Below are 16,190 nucleotides of genomic sequence, written 5' to 3' on the forward strand. Positions count from 1 at the left end.
TTTGACTACAAGAGAACAGTGGTGTAGCTTACTACAGTCCTGGTTTGCCTCCACAGATACTTTTTAAAAAAAAAAAAAAAAAAACACTTTTAAAGGTACCTTCTGTTTGAATTTGCCTCTTGTATTGAACAGTTTTAGTTATAAGGTTGCACTGGGTTAGCTTTGAGTAAGAATTAGTCAATATTTTTAATAAAGACTAAGACACAATGTGCAAATTTAACATTAGAATTTTGATTTATTGAAATACAGATGATGTTTTTCCCTTGAAACACTAAAAATACAAAAACTTAAAAGACAAATTGGTGTTTATGAAAATTGTATGTCCTTATCATAGGCTGTGTAAAATAATCAATGATAACTTCTTTGAGTTGAAACAGTAAAAGCCATGCTGCGGTGCTGTGGACAAGAGTATCAGCCTTCTGGTAGTCTTAACAAGTTCGCTCTTCTATCTCTCACTCTTAGATGAGTGGAGCTATCTATGTTCTAAGGTAAAGGAGATTTTCAAGTGGTAACCTAGGGATTAAAGAAATCACTCACTTGATTTATAAATATTACAGTGATATACATTAATGTTTTTCTCTTTAAAGATCACAGTCCTTAAGGATCAAATAGTTGCCTTGACTTTTCTGATCCAACTTCCAAGCTAAGAGGAAAGTTTAAAAAAAAAAACCTAAGATACACGTGCTAGACAAAAAAAAAAGGCAAAAAAAGGTACGTGAAGAACATTCCTGTAAACAAAAGCTTATAAAATTGACAGTTAAAAATTCATATACAAAAATACACTGCAAACAAGTTACAATAAAATCTTGTAGTATATCCTGATACTCAGTCACATTATGGCAAGTGAGACTTAGCTCTTATTACAGTATCGGAACGTAGAGAAGAGCCAATAAAATCTCACTTCTTTTTAAAGAGGCATTTTAGACTGCTACTGTTTGCTGATATCCTTGTGGTTTCAGACCAAGAAGGAAGCAGCAATGACACCAGCTTTTTATGACAAGAAGCCCTTAAGTTACAGCTGCCTTCTGGTAAGTAACAGAGCAAGTGTTTCTCTTGTAGCTCTTAAGACACCCGATGACACATCAGTTAAGGAACCACTAGTACCCTTCAGTTTTACATGGCTGTGCACTTCCGTGGAGAAGCAGAGTCCGCATTTGCTTTTTTCCGAATGCTTTCTGTAAAAGAGGAGAGAACATTCTCAGTTTTAAGGGGTGGGGTATATCTTACACATCTTGTTTATTTATATATATATATAAAAATCTTACATCTTGTTATATCTTGTAACACCATTCAGTGGTGCTGTAGGTTTACTAAAGGATAACGCTTTGATCTGTTTACTGGTTATTCGTCTCTGAGTAAGCATCCTGCTGCACCGAAGGCATAAAGCTGTGGAAGGATGTGTTAATTTATCAAAAAAAAAAAGGGAAGATAAATGATGTATGGAGTGGTAGTAAGGGGGTGGGACAGGGCAGAGTACCTTGGAGCTCATGTGAATGGGGTTCACTGAAGTTTTTTTCTGTATGTTGTAGAACAACAGGATTCAGCTAGTGCTTAGTGTGTACTATTCAAAGGAAGACAAAAGCATTACCAGCCAAATCTCTTCTTCCAATGCCCACAAGACCTTCATACAATCCCTTGATTGGATTTTCTCCTGCTGTGATCACACCGTGAAGCCAGATAAGTAACATCCTGTGGCCATGCTCTCTGTAGCTCTTAGTACCTGGCAAGATGAAGCCACAAATTAAATCCTGCACTTCACAGCCCATAGTTCTAGAGATGATTTCTGAGTTGCTGAGTTTGGGCACCCCTACGCTTTGGATTTTACCATGAAGCTCTGAAGTACATTCTATCTTAATTCCTGGTTGTGGTCTGATTGGTAGATTAATATTAAACTTGATGGAGTGGGAAATGGATGAATTTGGGCTTGTCAGTCAGCCTTTTATGTCAATACAGAATTTCCACCTTCAGAGCATAGTTCCTTGCTTGCATTGTGCAAACTACAGGATTCCCTGTGGTGACCGACAGATCACCAGCAGCGATCTGTTTCCAAAACTCTGAACCTGCTGAAGTATCCATGAAATTCTAAAGGGGATTCTGCTGCTGCCTTGGTTCAGCTCCCTAAAGGAAAAAAGATAACAGCAAGGTGGTTTTCTTCATGTTTTGCTAGTACTGCAGGCTTATGTCCTAGAAACGCTGTCCAAGTGAAGTATGGAAAATATCTGGGTAATGTTTTATACCTGTCCATTGCTGCTCAATGGCTCTAATGTGTGCATCAGTGAATTTCCAGAAATGTGCCAGCTTCTTCCATTCACCAGGTTTGAGGTATTTAGTAGCTAATCTCCACATTACTGAGCGAATGTGCTGTGTTTCCACCCTGTGGTCTTGCTTAAAGGTCAAGTGCTTTGCCACCCAGGAGTCAGAGTCACTGTTCAGGTTGTCCTGCAAAGCCAGAACAGGAGTTTCAGTGTGAGATATTGCAGAATTCTTATCACGGTCTTTTGTGTGAGAAGATTCAACTTGCAGTGTCCTGCTGCTTTTAGGCTGTAATTGAGTTTTCCTGCTGGCAGCGAGGAGATAAACTGCATCTCGTTCTCATGTTAATCTGCAGTAGGTCTGCCTTGTTTCCTTGGCTGACGATCTCAGTGCAGCTGGGACAGCAATGCTCTGTTGTGTTAGCGTTACTGATAATCAGCCCATCGTGCTTCCTGGACTGAGACCTGCACCCTGCACATGCCCTCCTGGTATTAATGAGACCTCCTGTGTACCTGTCATTCTGCTGTCTCCCACATCCTCAGCTCTGCAGGTCGCTGTGAGTTCATTCTGGTGTGAAACATTTCTTCTATTGTCTTTTTCACTCTAATCATGTATGTTAACAAATCTGTTAACAGCAGCTTTGCTGTGGAAGCCCATTCGAATCACAATTTGCATTTCTACAGTGCCTTTTATCAGGGACTTGTATGCAGAATCATTTAATTAAACTTCCCTGCTCCAACTGGAAGGCAGGCACACGCTCACCTCCTTTACGTGCCAGACTGCAAACAGGCTAAATGGCTTTGCCTAGGGCTGTCTGGGAAACCCGTGCAAGGCCCTGATACACAGCATTACTTCTGAAGCTGAGCCTGTGTCACCTTCCTTTACTTCCCCTCTAGAGTATTGTCCTTCCTGGTATTGGAGGATGCACAAAGTCCTATAAACACAAGGAATGAGGTGTTTGGCTGTGCTTTTGTTGTGCCCTCTGCTCAGACAGCATTGGACACAGGCTTGGAGTGGGTAGGGTTTCAGTTAGGGGGTTAAGGCAGATGAGCAGCTGCACCCTACATGCCGGAGATGCTGCTGCGCCACACAGGGAAACACAGGAGGAACAGCCCCAGGTGGGGGGAAGTTTGAGAAGGAAGTTGGTTGACTCCAGCAAGAAGTGATCACTCAGCTCGCAAGAGATAAGAGGTGAACTGCCTCCCTGCCACTGCTGAAACTCCCAAGGTCACGCTTGGTGACCTCAGACCAAGCATTTCCCTGCTCAGTGCTTCAGTTTCTCCTTCTGGGAAAAAGAAATAATGATGCCACACCCTCTTCTACAGGGCTTTTGGAACAACTGCCAAAGAATCTTTGAAAATCCCTGTTCCCTTCAGCACAGCCTGAGGCTTTGAACAGCAGAGGCTTTTTTGAAAAAATAAGGAAAGTCTTAAGTAGCTGCAGTTGACAGGATGAGGGCTTTTGTTTATCTAAAATGAAAGCTGAGGTCAGGCTGTCACAGGATGTCCTTTTGCAGCTGGTAATGTGGAATCTCAGTGGAGAGGACAAGCTACATCTACCCTGTAAACAAAGGAGATGGTGGTATACACTGCTCACCTTTTCCCATTTGTAAAACCGATCGGCTTTGATAATCATGTCTGCCACGTTGATGTGATTGCCTCGGGCAGCGACATCCAAAGATGTTTTTCCTTGCTGCAATTAGAAGGGGAAAGATGAGCTGGAAGAGACCTTGCACACTCAGGAGGTTCAATCTCCATGCCCGCCTGGCAGTCTTTAACAGCAGGCAGCACAGCCCATTGAGCAATGTACCTAGCTGCAACGAAGGACCTCTATTCTCCACCTGCAAACACTGTCTCAGATGTGAGTTAGCTTCAAGCTGCTGCGTGCAGGACACAGTCATTTTCCAGGCTCTGCAGCATCTCCTCTGCTGCCATGGGGGGGCTGTCAGATTGGCAGCAGTGGCTGGGAACGCATCCTGTAACCCACAGGGGGATTGCAGTGTGCTTTCAGGCACCCAGGAACGTGGGATCTTAAAAGGACCAGCGCAGCGCTGCAATCCAAGGCCTTTTATAGCCTTTTGCACAGCAGTTATGCTGACACGTGAAGCTGAAGTGATTTATGCAGCCTCATTAACTTTATAGGATCCACATATGCATGATTAGAAATGGTCTCCTAGGAGAAGCTGATGGGACCGTGAAAATGTAACTACACTCCTTACATGAACACAATTTTGGATGAACTGATGGATATGTATTAATATTTGAGTCTGCATGTGCTTTAACCCAGGTGCAAATGGCAGACACTACTTTAATCTCTGCCCAAGCCCACTTCAACATTTTCCAGGCACATATGGGGCTTTCGGGCTGCACACAGCATGCGTGATTCCTCTAGAGTTCCTTTTTCTTATTTCAGGGACAGAAACCCTGGACACTGGTGCCAGATCTATACTATCCAGATACTTTCTACCTATTAAAACATGCACTGTGATCCCTGAGGTATATTATTTATCATTACTCCATAATATCTTTGATATTATTGTACACAATAGCAAAAGCAGAAGTTGCAGGAACTGGAGCAACTTTGGGAAAAAAGTTTGCTCGTTGCGTGAACTGTTTTCTGTCTTCCTAAGAACCAGTCACCTCCTTACTGGAAAACACATCAAAATAACCTACTCCGTAGTGTTTCAAGACATGGAAATTCCCAGATTTTAACATTATCACTAGCCTTTCTTGAAAATTAGCAAAAAACAATGGTAAAGACCATCCCTATTTTCCCTCCATACCCCTGTGGAATCCGTTCAACCCACAGAGACAATTACCTTGTCTGTCAGCTTCAGATTGACTCCTGCAATGAGAATCATCTCGGCAATGTCCTGCCTGCTGTGCTCTGCAGCGATGTGGAGCGAAGTCTGCTGCCTCTGCAGAAGGAGGGTGAAAGGACTAAATTTCAGAGGGGACAAGTGTGAGGCTGGAAGGATAGGACAGAACAACACCAGAAGGAAGCTTTGGAAGAACACAGTCAGCTCTGCCCTCATTCCCCTCCCTCCCTTTTTCAGCTGAGGGCCAAACACACTCCAACGTTGAAGTGGAGCTGGGTTCCTCGGGCTGAGCAGAACTGGTTTGTCCCTGCACTAGCACCAGCACTGAGAGGCCTCTCTGATAACACTTCAGTCTGAAGAAGGAAACTCTTCGGTTCCATAAAGATCCCTGAGGTCACTTACAGGAATGTATTATTTCTTGTTATTTAAACGTTTTCTGTAGGCAGATAGCTTGGCCAAGGGGAAGAAAGGATCTGTGCCAATTCTTTGTTCTGGGGACACAGAGCCTGTTTAATTTGGATGCGTTGTAATCTGTATGCTCTTTGGGATTATTTCATGGAAAAAATTAAAATCAAACACAATATATGGCAATTTTATGGTGGCATGAAGAGTGAACATCACCACAAAAAAAAAGAATATTAACCAAAACATTACAAACAAGCTACAAATTTGTTAACAAAGCCCCTCATTCACAGAATTATAATCTGGCAAGACAACCAGCTACCTCCAGGGCTTGCTTCCCATTCTCAGTCCCCCAAACATTTTGCGGAGTATCTTTTGGCCTGAAATTTCTCCCATCTGGCTCCAGCAGGGAGGAGAGAGTCTGACTATGCAATGTCTCTGTACACAGGTCCCAGGGACATGACACGGCCCGTGTGTTGAGCGCTATCAAGCGATGACCTCACTGCAACACTCAGAATCATTTCACAGGCTTCATGTTTCCTCAGCTGTGCTCCCAGCTTCTCCCCATTTTAAAGCACTCCTCTTTAATCCTGTCCCCAAGGTGATCAAATCCTCCACAAAATGGATTCACGTTTCAAAGACAAAAGAGCAGGAGCTGCAGGCTTACATTATCTGGAATGTCAAGGTCACACTCCGCACCGATGAAGAGTTTCACCACTGCTGGGAAGTTCTGCAGCACTGCAATGTGGGTCGCTGACGCGTTTTGCTGTGGAAAGAAGACCCTGTGCTTAGGAAGAGCTCACCTCATGGCATCAAAAAGACTGTGCTGTGCCTGCACTGTCCACAGTAAGACAGCTGCACGCCTGGACTCAGGGGGAACTTGGGATATTTCCCCATAAGCACAGACCCCACAGCAGCACCGGTCCTCACAGAGTTGGTTTGTGCTCTTGTAAAACTCCGCAAACTGGCTTTGCCTATTAGTAAGTGATGAGAGCAAGGAGTGGGACTTACATGGTTCACAGCATCTATGTGGGCTCCTGCATCCAAGAGGATCCTGGCTATCTCCACGTAGCCGTGCAGCGCTGCATAATGAAGGCAGGTCATTTTCTTCTGAGAGGCATATCAGAAGAGACAGGCATTAGGGCTTCTTCTCAGGAGCTGCAGTTACAGACTATCCAGAGATATCCCTGCTTCCCTCCTGCACCAGCCCCATGCCCCAGAACTGGCAAATTTATGGAGGTCGTCTCCACAGCTCCCTGATCCCAGGGCAGCTTCACCCACCTCCTCATACAAAGCTGTGTGGGTTTTCCTCTGCACTCCCTGCTCTATTTCTGCCAGCTACAATTTTCCTAAGCTAGGAAATTTAGATTTTCCCAAATCTAAGATGTTTCTACAACTGCTCGGTCATGGTGGCATCAGGAGTGGAAAGGAATCTACAGAGTGGGACAAGCCTCTGGGACCACAAGGCTCTTGCTGGAGACTTAAGTGATTAAAAGCTTGAAGCTAACGCTGCACAAGCTGCTGGCTGCACCCACACAGCTGCACAGGCACTGCAGGTGCTGTGGCCATGCTGGAGAAACCATCTGGAAAAGGAGTCACCTCCACAGAGCTCACCTGGGTTTGGGCATTGACATCTGCACCTACTTCCAAGAGCAGCTTCACGCAGTCACTGTGCCCACCCTCAGCAGCCAGGTGCAAAGCTGTAAGTCCTTCCTGGAACAAGGCAGGATGAGAGAGGCAAAAAAGGAGTCACAGCTCTTCCGTAGGCAAGGCCAAGATAAAGGAGAAGAACCAGCAAGCCTCTACCCCGTCTTCTGAACCCACAACATGTTAAAATACCAACGCTGAGGTCCGGGGATATCCAACTGACAGTTGGGAAAACAACAGACACAATTATCTGTCACCGACGTGTCAGAGGGCTGCTCTGTCCTTATGCCACTGGAAACAGCTGGCTCATTGCCACAAGACAGACACCATGTTCAACACCTTTTCTTCCCTTCAGCCCATTAACAAATGAAAAATAATTTCACATGGGCACTGAAGACAAACCGTTTTCCCAGAGTATCTCAGAGACAGACAAATGCAGAACTGGAAACCCCTAGCTCTCAGCCACTGCTTCTCCCTTCTGAGGGAGCTCATTTCTTTACAAGAAAACAGAAACCAGCAGAATTCCCATGTGAATTAATCTGGTTTTATTGCTGCTCTTATACAGAGGGCAGCTATTCTGGGGGTGACAAATACTACCAGTTACCAAAGTAGATAGTTTCCTTTTTCTTCCAGATCTTAGTGACTATCAAACATACTTTGCAAGGACTGTAACCAAATAAGACTAAAAAAAAATTGCTGATAAACTTAATTGGGAGTGTGCTGTGGAATAAATACTAGCTTTACTAAGCCAATATTTGCTATCTAAATCATTAACGGTGTTCTAGCCACAGAATTTTTTGAAGCGGATCTATCAAAGAGAGATCTCAAACAGAAGGACCATATGTTCAGCGGCTAAGTCAATACTATAAAGCACACTGAAGTTTAGTTTAAAACACACTCAATAACCATTTAGGCACTTGAATGTACAAGGGTCAGGGAGAAAAACTGAGATAATAGAGTGATAAGGTAGGTCTGCAGGTACAGTACGAAGAAAACGAGATGCTTTAGAATTTGATATTGGTCCAAGAAGGATGTTGCTTTTCACTGATACTCTGCAAGTGTAACCAACATTTACAAACATACATTTTAGATAAAATCAGCTACCTTCTAAACCTCAGTACTGATCATTTAGCCTGGTGACTATGGCAGGAGAGTATTTCTAGAGAGAGAAAGAGCAATATTGATGTGATTTTCAGTTCGTTTAAATGTACTTACTAAATTCTTTTCATCAAGGTCCACCCCGATACCTACAATCTTCTGCAGCACTGAGAGATGTCCATTTTTAGCAGCTAAATGCAATGCTGTATTCTTTTCCTGAAAGCAAACACCACTTCTTACATATATATAAATATATATATTTCATACATAGATGTGTATCACTGGACTGAGTGTTCATACAACACAGTTTTGCACAGAGTGCACCCAGGGTGACTGAAGAGGAGGTTGTCACCAGTAGTAACAGTCTGAAACAGTCCCGTAATAGGAGCAGCAGGGAGGCAAGAAACCCAGCTACCTTAAATCCAAGCATGGCCCACCTGGCTGGCTGTTTATCTGTCTGAAAAGGCCTGGAGAGAAATCCAACATGGACTGAGGAGCAAATGGGGTGCAGGTGGATGGGGAAGAAAAGCCCTGACATACCACAACCAGGTAAAACCCCTGACAACCTGCTTGCACTGGCCTCATTTGGTATCCCATGCCTGACTCTCACATCCTCTGATCCTTGGAATTTATATTTCATTGTGTGTGGTTCTATGCTCATACCTCGTCTTTAGCATTGTGAGAACAACCCTGGTGAATCAGGAACTCCACCACTTCCAGCTGCCCGTACTCTGCAGCCAGGTGAAATGCTGTCTTGTCCATCTTTGAAAAGAAAGAGAGAGAAATACAGTCCAAGCGAGTCCAGAAAGCACAAGATCACATCATCTGCTGCAAGCAATACAATAATGCCTTGGGCAATAACCCCGTTGCTCAGCATGGTTAGTGTTCACAGAGGGGAAAAGTGCTACACTTCAAAAATAATTACCTCTTACTCTGCAGTTAACTTTCATTCTGATTTACTTTAGGCAAACCAAACAAAATAAGCTGAACAGAAATACCCACTGGTGCTAACAACTCCAAGCACTCTAACAAAATACTGGAAAGGAGATCTTTTCAGTGTTAATTTCACATAAACAGAGGATGATTGAAAGTTTACTAATAGCAACCAAGGATGAAAAAAAGATAATTAGTATCTGAGACTCCAGTTACCAAGTGAGTCGGAACCACTGCTGCGGAAAGGCAGATCTTGTGTTGCTTCATTTAGCCCCCAAGCATCAGAATGGGGATCATTCTAGGAACCACGAGGGCCAGGGAGCAGAAAATAGTGCGTGCCAGCTCCTGTGTGTTCCTGCATTGTCTTCAGGAACAGATCAGCCAATGCTGGAACATGCTGGGAGAGGGTTACCCTTGGTTATAAGAAAGGGCAACATTCCTGCTCAGCTCGGCAAAGCAAGATGAGATCTAGTGAAATAAACAAGTGAAGAGCCTTCCCACCTTGTCTGTCTTATCCACATGCACGTCCTCCAGGTCCTCCATGATGAACTCCATCACTCGGACGTGTCCCCTCTGAGCTGCACAGTGCAGGAGGCTCCTGCCGTTCTGGAGAGGAGATAAAGGTCAGTTTGTTTAGCAAGTCAAAGGCTGCAGGACAGGCTCTTCTAACAGCAGCTTCTGGTTAGCAAAGATCCATGTGATGTCTCCCTGCACCTCCAGGGCTAAACTAGTTTGTGCTGCAGACAGTACGTTATGACTGAATTAATGCTCCTTTTCTCAACCAAGGTTTATTTTAAAATGCATGGACTGCTGATTTCCTAAACATATTTACCGGTTCTCTAACACCTTCCATGGCAGCACTGCGGAAATGTGAGCTGAGGAAGCCTTGTACATCCCTGTAGCTACAATTATTACAACTGTTTCAGGAATAAGTCTAGGCTTGGAGGTGAAGATGACCTCGCCCAAGGTCACCCTACAGGCAGAAGTGCAGATGGCAGCCCCCACAGCAGATGCTGTCACACACGATTACTTTAGCTAATAGGTAAACCTCTCTCTGGCTCTGCATGATGAACCCAGGTACAGGGACTGTCTCACCTTATTGACACAGTTAATCTTTGCCCCAGCATTGACGAGGATATGCAGGACGCGGAGGTGGCCGAACCAGGCAGACAGGAGAAGGGCATTCATTCCAAACTGGGCAGAAGAGAAAAAGAGAAATACTGACAATTAAACTGCAGACCACCGCCATCCTCACCCTGGAGGGAAGCTGCTCATGAAGCTTCCCAAATATCTTTATTTCTCTCTCTTTTTTTAGCCCCCCGTTTCTCCAATTACTATTATTTCTGCCAACGATGGTCTCAGCAGCAGAGACCTGCCTCTTAATTGCCACTTCCTAGTCAATGGTTTCAGGCAAGAGAGAACTTGCAGGCTGTTGTGGTCTTCCTACAAGCCTCACCAACACGACCAGAAGAAGCCAAGCACCCCTGTGCTACACATAAAGCCTCACATTCTCCTTGACTATTTCCCGGTCACTGTGCAAGCAGGGAAAAGGCCAAAAGACAATGCACAGAGGCACCCTAAAACGAGGCTCGCTCCAAAAAGTCACTGCACCTTCTCCGCAGGGAGGCCACAGCTTCCCAAGTACCACGGTGCCTTGTGCCACCCACTCAGGACTAAGGCACAACCCATAACCCAGCACCCAGTCCTCAGCACTCCCCCAGCACAGAACACATTTGCAGAACCGGCAAGAGAGATTCGCCTTCGTACACTGTCTTCGTCATCCACCGGCACGTCGTGGTCCAGGAGCAGTCGCACAGCGTCCACGTTCCCTGCTCCCGCTGCCCAGTGCAGGGCAGTTCGGTCTGTCTGGAAGAGAAGGAAGGAGGGAGGCACGGCTGATGTGTGCACGATGCGTGTGTGTCCACCATCCTCCCTGAAAACCCAACTCTGCCATCCGGGGAGCCAGAATTCCCCGCGCTATACAGGGTTTTCTTCGGCCACAGCCCTCTCTCTTCTGGCTCTGCTATCAGGCAGTGACCTCTGCTAGTCACCTTCTACTCAGAAACTGCAGTTAGGGACTGCAGTGACAGCACAGGAGTGTGAAGTGTCATCGCCCACGGATGGATGGATTGGTGCAAACCCGTATTTCCAGGGAACCTACTGATCAACACTGGGAGACCTGCACCAGGAACTAATCAGTCCCACAGCCTCAGCATGCAGAGACAGACAAATCGAAGCCAGTCGCTGCAGCCACGTGTATCTGGCACACTGGTTCCAGCGGGAACCATAAATTATTATCCTTCCCCAGTGCTCCCAACTTCCCAGTCTGGCCCAGATGCCAAAGCTCTGAGTTTCAGAGCCTTGTGAAACTGCCCAGTTGCCACAGGCCCTATTTGGCACTGGGAAGTGTATTTTAAAGCTTTGGCTGATTGAGCAGCTAATGAGGAGGGCAGTGTTTTGGAGCTGCAGTTCTGAAATACACCCTCAGCGCTTCCTGCAGCTTGGAGGCGGGAAAACCTAGGACTCACATTGGTTTTGGCTTTGACGTCGACCCCTCTCTTGATGAGCTCCTCCATCCTGGCCGTGTCATTGCGCTTCGCTGCATCGTGGAACTCCTTCTCTGAATGGAGCACTGCAGCAGAGACAGAAGAGCTGGCACTGAAACAGAGCAGGCACGGAGCAGCATGCCCCAACAAACCTCCCCTTCAGCTCACCGGCCCCAGTGGCTTCAAGGAAGGAAGACTTCAGAAATATTCTTCCAGCAAGAAACTCAGCCCTATTAATGCTTGCTGGATTCGTCTTCTCCCACTGTCTCCCCTTCCCTGAGCACCCCTGTGCCACATCAGCACTCTTCCCCTTCTACCAGTTTCTCTTCTAATTCAGCGTCTCCTTTTTGCACGGATTTGTTCCAGCCCCCAAACCTTTTGATCCTTTAGGGCTGTCATCTGCCAAGGCCCAGAGCTGGTGTGAGGACTCAAGCAGAAGGCACAGACCCTTCCCTTCATCCCTCCATTTACACCCTGCTGCTCTACAAAGACGCCCCTACGTGTGGTCCTGCTGCCTTGTGAGCCGAATCAGCCGAGCAGCACACAACCTTTAGTCTGGCTGTGATTAGTGTTGCATCTCTTAATAGGCTGTGGCAGTTCTTGCACATAATTTACACAAACAGCAGTATTTGTCCTGCACAGCTAGGCACAATTTAAGGGTGTTTACTCTCCATGCTGGGCCTTGCCTCAGCAATCTTCTCCTTGATCGAACAAACCTTGCTGCCAAGAAATGAGAGCAACGCGATTCTGGGCCTGCTGCGGCCTGACAGGGAGGCTCTCAAGGTTTTTGGCAAGGCTGAAGCCAGTCTTTGTTGGACTCCGTCTCTGCCCTAATGCTTTTGGGGAATTCTTTAGAGAAGGGATTGAGTAGGACCCTCAGCCTGTCACATCCCGCTGGAGAGCTGGCACAGATACTCTGCTCCCTTCTATTCTTCTCCAGATCTCAGGCTGCAGTTTGAGTGCAGCGGGGAATCAATGCAACCTTCATTTGTTTTCTCCCCGGTGAAGAATACATGCATGCGTCAACCAAACCTGTGCAGGTTTTAAGCCAAACTTAAGTCTATACATGACTCTTCAATCACACCCTTTTGTGCTGCCACACACACCTCATCCTCACTTTCAAACCTTGCCTTTATAAGCACTTCTTGATTCATTACAGGATTGTCAACCTCTGTGAGCACAACTGTCCCCTGTCCTTTGCTCTGTAACACAAAAGGAGTCCCTGTCTGTGAAAAGGTCCTCATAGGTGAACAGCTACGAGTACTGCACTGAATACCAAATCCAAATTCACACTGCAAACACAGAGCATCAGCAAATTTGTTCTGCTTACGCTCAGGCAAAACAAGCCTCAAGCAGCTCTGCTCTCCACAGGTTCCCACAGCCCGATGATCGCAGGAGCAACCAGGCTGCCTGCCCTAACCAAAAACCAACCCCCAGAAGACTCAGCAGATGCAAAGAGCTGGCCTAGGCAGGGACGGTTTTGCTCAGATAGTTCATCTGTATGGATGAAGTCTGTGGATGCTGAAAGGCAAATGATGCCAGGCAGGTTCTCAGCTGTGTAAATCCGAGTAATTCCACTTGCTTCACTGCTGATCTAGATAAGGATAAGCCTCTGCCTTAGCATTATCTGATGCATAATCCACTTGTGAACGTCTTCTGTTAATTCTACCTGGCTGCAAACATACAGGTATAACACTCCATTAATACTGAGAAAATGTTATCAACTAGAGACTAACCACAAGCCACAAAAAGCCATCAAAACATTTTATTGTCCCTGTCCCAGCACATTCAGGGGATAAACAAGAGACTTTCTGTCTACATAGCACTACCCCACATCTCTCTGGAGGTCACAGAAAAAAGGCATCCCTACTTTGGACTCCTAGGGTGGCAGAGGTGTAACATCATGCTCCAACTTCTGTTCCTCTTACTTTCAAACAAAAAGCCATCTCCCAAGAGAAACACAAATAACACAGCTCTTAATACCAGACAGGATCACTCAAGACCACTGGATCTCCCACTTCACTGAAGGCAGTAGCTTTGGACACTGATTTATGTAGCAAAAGCAGAGGATTTTCTGTACAGCATTTTGAGCATATCCTGAGCTGGTCAGGTATGTTAACGGGACTGCATTTCCATACTGCATGGACACTTCATTTGAGAGAAAACCTGGGAAAATGTGGAGTTTACGCGAATTATCAAAACCAATGTCTACACACTACTTCCACGTGCTTATCTCCATCCTGTAGAGTAAACTCTAGGTCTCAGTTAAGCAAATATCACGTCTCTCCAGGTGGCAGAAACGTGCTCCTGTATTTTATGAGCCCACAAAACCCCAGCAGACCTGCCAAGAGAAGCCGAACCGTCGCTTGACTTCTTCTTTCATCTACCTGCCACGATGCGGTAACAAACCTTTCATCGCTAAGGGTGTAGAAGCCGAAATTTGTTTGTTTTCAGCGACATATGGGAAACACCTTGACGGTCTGAGCTTCCTCCTTAGCACCCACACTGTGGAAATCAGCCCCGTAAATGTAGGTGCGCTCCTCAACGCGGCATGCACCCACCGATAAGAAACATTTTGGTACGTATTTAGCAGTTTCTCTTACTCTTTTGAGCTTGGATTTTGGGGTAGTTCACATCCTACGGTAATGAATATGAATTCATTTATCCCAAACAACACCGAAAACAGTTTAAATGATCTCTCCTCGGTGCATTGCACCAGTTCACAGGCAGTTCATTATGTAAGAGATTTTAAAAGGCAGCAAAGGGGGAGAGACGAATGCACAGAAACGTGCTAAAACTGCCTGCTGGGCTCCAGCAGAGGCTGCAGGACACACAGACACCCCAGGACAGCCGGTGAACGGAGGTCGAGACACCAAACTGGGAGCACTGGCATTATCTGCAGCACCTGAGGGGGGGGCAAAAGCAATCTCCATCCCTACACATCCACCTAGCTTATTCCCGAAGGGCGCCACACATTTTATTAATCTTTATATCATTCCCGGGAGGCGGGGGGGGGGGGATATCAGAGGGGAATTCGAGCTGGACTTAAATTTGTTCCTAAAACCATCGCCGGGACGGGGGGCGGCGGGTCCGTGAGGGGCACCCGCAGGGACCCCCGTGAGCCCCCCTCCCACCTCAGCCGGCCCCCCGGAGGGCGGCAGCGGGCCCGGGGAGGCCGGTGTCGCCGCTGCCGCCTCCGATCCCCCCTCCCCTCACGGCGCTGCCGCCTCCGCCCCGCCGGGGCCCCACTCACGGGTGTCGGCCTCGGAGGCCACCTCATCCCCCATGCCGCGGCCCCGCGGCCCCCTCGCCGCCCTCTACCGCCGCCGCCGCCGCCTCCCGGGCGGGCCGAGTGCCGGGGCCCCGCCGCCTGACGGGCGGGCCGAGTGCCGAGGCCACGCCGCCGCGAAGCGCCCGTTTCAAGCGGTGTTTAAAGGAAAATAAAATGTAAGAAAGGCTCTTCTCCACGCGCACCGAAAAGCGGAGCGGCCGGCCGGCCGGCCGGTAACGATTCGCTTCGTCGTGACTGGGAGAGGAAGGGGGCCTTGGGTCAGCAGGCAGCGTTTCTTAAATCCTTGCTTTTTATTTATTTGTATTTATTTATTTTTATTTGAAATAGGAAGTTTTGGGATGACTCCAGGGGGCGAATCCTGCTACCGACGTTTCAGTCAGGGTGCTGCACGATCGCTCCTTCGGCCGGTGCCGCCCGTTACCTCAGGGTGGTTCAGTTCAGCGCCTTCACTTTGAGGCTGTGGGTGGTTAAATTCTGTTTCCAAGCCAATATGGGAGGAGAGGGGCTTCTCTTTGGTGGGAAATATGGGGTGGGTTGCTTTATTTTTCCTGAAAACAAGGCTCAGGGTTTGGCACTTTCTGGGGGCTCTCACCACACGGCCAAGGCTCAGCAGCAGGTGCAGAAGGGAGTAAAAGTGCTCTTCACCCAGGGTTTAGTTAACGTTCTTCTGTTTCAGCATCTGGGTCTGGTTCTGTCTTTGATTTTGTTTTCCATTTTGATAATTCTAGGAGGAAGCAAGCGGGCACTGGTTGAGCTGAGGCTGGGAAAGGATCAGATCTGTCCTGGGGAGGTCTGAGGTAAGTGGAAAAAACAGGGCCCAAAGCAGCCGGTTTGTGGGTGGGTACCAAGAAATCACAAAGCTGGGTGCTTGTCCTGTCAGTGACGTACCACCACCATGCAAAATGGTGGAGAGATGCTGCTGCCTTTTCACAAGTACCAGGCAGTGACTATTCTGGCAGCAAATCTCACCTGAAGCTACGTGGGAGCTGCTCTTTCTGCCACAACCATTTCGATTTAGCCTGTATAAGGTCTCTGAAGTGGGTCCGACCCTCACAGCTTTCTTGCCATAGCTAATTTTTGGGTAAATGTGGCACACGAGTGTTCTCTGGGATGTGTCTGAGCAGCTTGGTGGCTGTTCCTCAGGAGCGAGATGCTCGCTGTTTGAGGTCTATATCAGTGGTGAGATACAGCTGCTACTGAA

The 16,190-nt window shown here is 47.0% G+C and overlaps 1 protein-coding gene and 1 long non-coding RNA gene across 10 annotated transcripts in view; one reads left to right on the forward strand and one right to left on the reverse strand.

Annotated features, from left to right (window-relative positions):
- Positions 1-210: 210 nt before the first annotated feature.
- Positions 211-15,060, reverse strand: ANKDD1A (ankyrin repeat and death domain containing 1A). 3 transcript variants are annotated; one of them, XR_014588452.1, is made up of 16 exons: positions 14,951-15,060; positions 11,680-11,783; positions 10,919-11,017; positions 10,247-10,345; positions 9,653-9,757; positions 8,882-8,980; positions 8,336-8,434; positions 7,088-7,186; positions 6,485-6,583; positions 6,141-6,239; positions 5,072-5,170; positions 3,850-3,945; positions 2,238-2,439; positions 1,478-1,720; positions 1,266-1,386; positions 211-1,175 (listed from the first exon to the last, which is right to left on the reverse strand). XR_014588452.1 is itself a non-coding variant. In XM_083849588.1 (15 exons), exons 1-15 carry the CDS (start codon positions 14,982-14,984, stop codon positions 1,114-1,116), a joined length of 1,527 nt encoding a protein of 508 aa, XP_083705714.1. In that variant the 5' UTR covers positions 14,985-15,060; the 3' UTR covers positions 211-1,113. The 3 variants fall into 3 exon arrangements, 2 of the variants coding, with proteins under 2 accessions (XP_083705714.1, XP_083705715.1); XM_083849588.1 differs by lacking the exon at positions 1,266-1,386 and having other exon boundaries at positions 1,589-1,720; XM_083849589.1 differs by lacking the exons at positions 1,266-1,386; positions 14,951-15,060 and adding an exon at positions 14,107-14,220 and having other exon boundaries at positions 1,589-1,720.
- Positions 14,141-16,190, forward strand: part of LOC310904598 — a 57,073-nt gene continuing 55,023 nt past the window's right edge. For 4 of the 7 annotated variants that reach the window (XR_014588456.1, XR_014588457.1, XR_014588458.1 and 1 more), the window contains exons 1-2: positions 15,108-15,246; positions 15,718-15,786. This is a non-coding gene — a long non-coding RNA (uncharacterized lncRNA). Of the gene's footprint in view, positions 14,276-15,023; positions 15,247-15,717; positions 15,787-16,190 lie in introns of those variants that run through there. The other 3 variants (XR_014588453.1, XR_014588454.1, XR_014588455.1) reach the window with 3 other exon arrangements.

The sequence above is a fragment of the Anser anser genome (genome assembly GCF_964211835.1).
Source record: "Anser anser genome assembly, chromosome: 10".
Classification (NCBI taxonomy): Eukaryota; Metazoa; Chordata; class Aves; order Anseriformes; family Anatidae; genus Anser; species Anser anser.

Coding starts and splice junctions, on each gene's coding strand:
- ANKDD1A (XM_083849588.1), bottom strand. CDS start 14,984: ATGGGGGATGAGGTGGCCTCCGAGGCCGACACCC. Junction 6,584..7,087: donor ATGTCAATGCCCAAACCCAG/GTGAGCTCTGTG, acceptor TATGCCTCTCAG/AAGAAAATGACCTGCCTTCA. Junction 1,721..2,237: donor CATTGAGCAGCAATGGACAG/GTATAAAACATT, acceptor TCATCTTGCCAG/GTACTAAGAGCTACAGAGAG.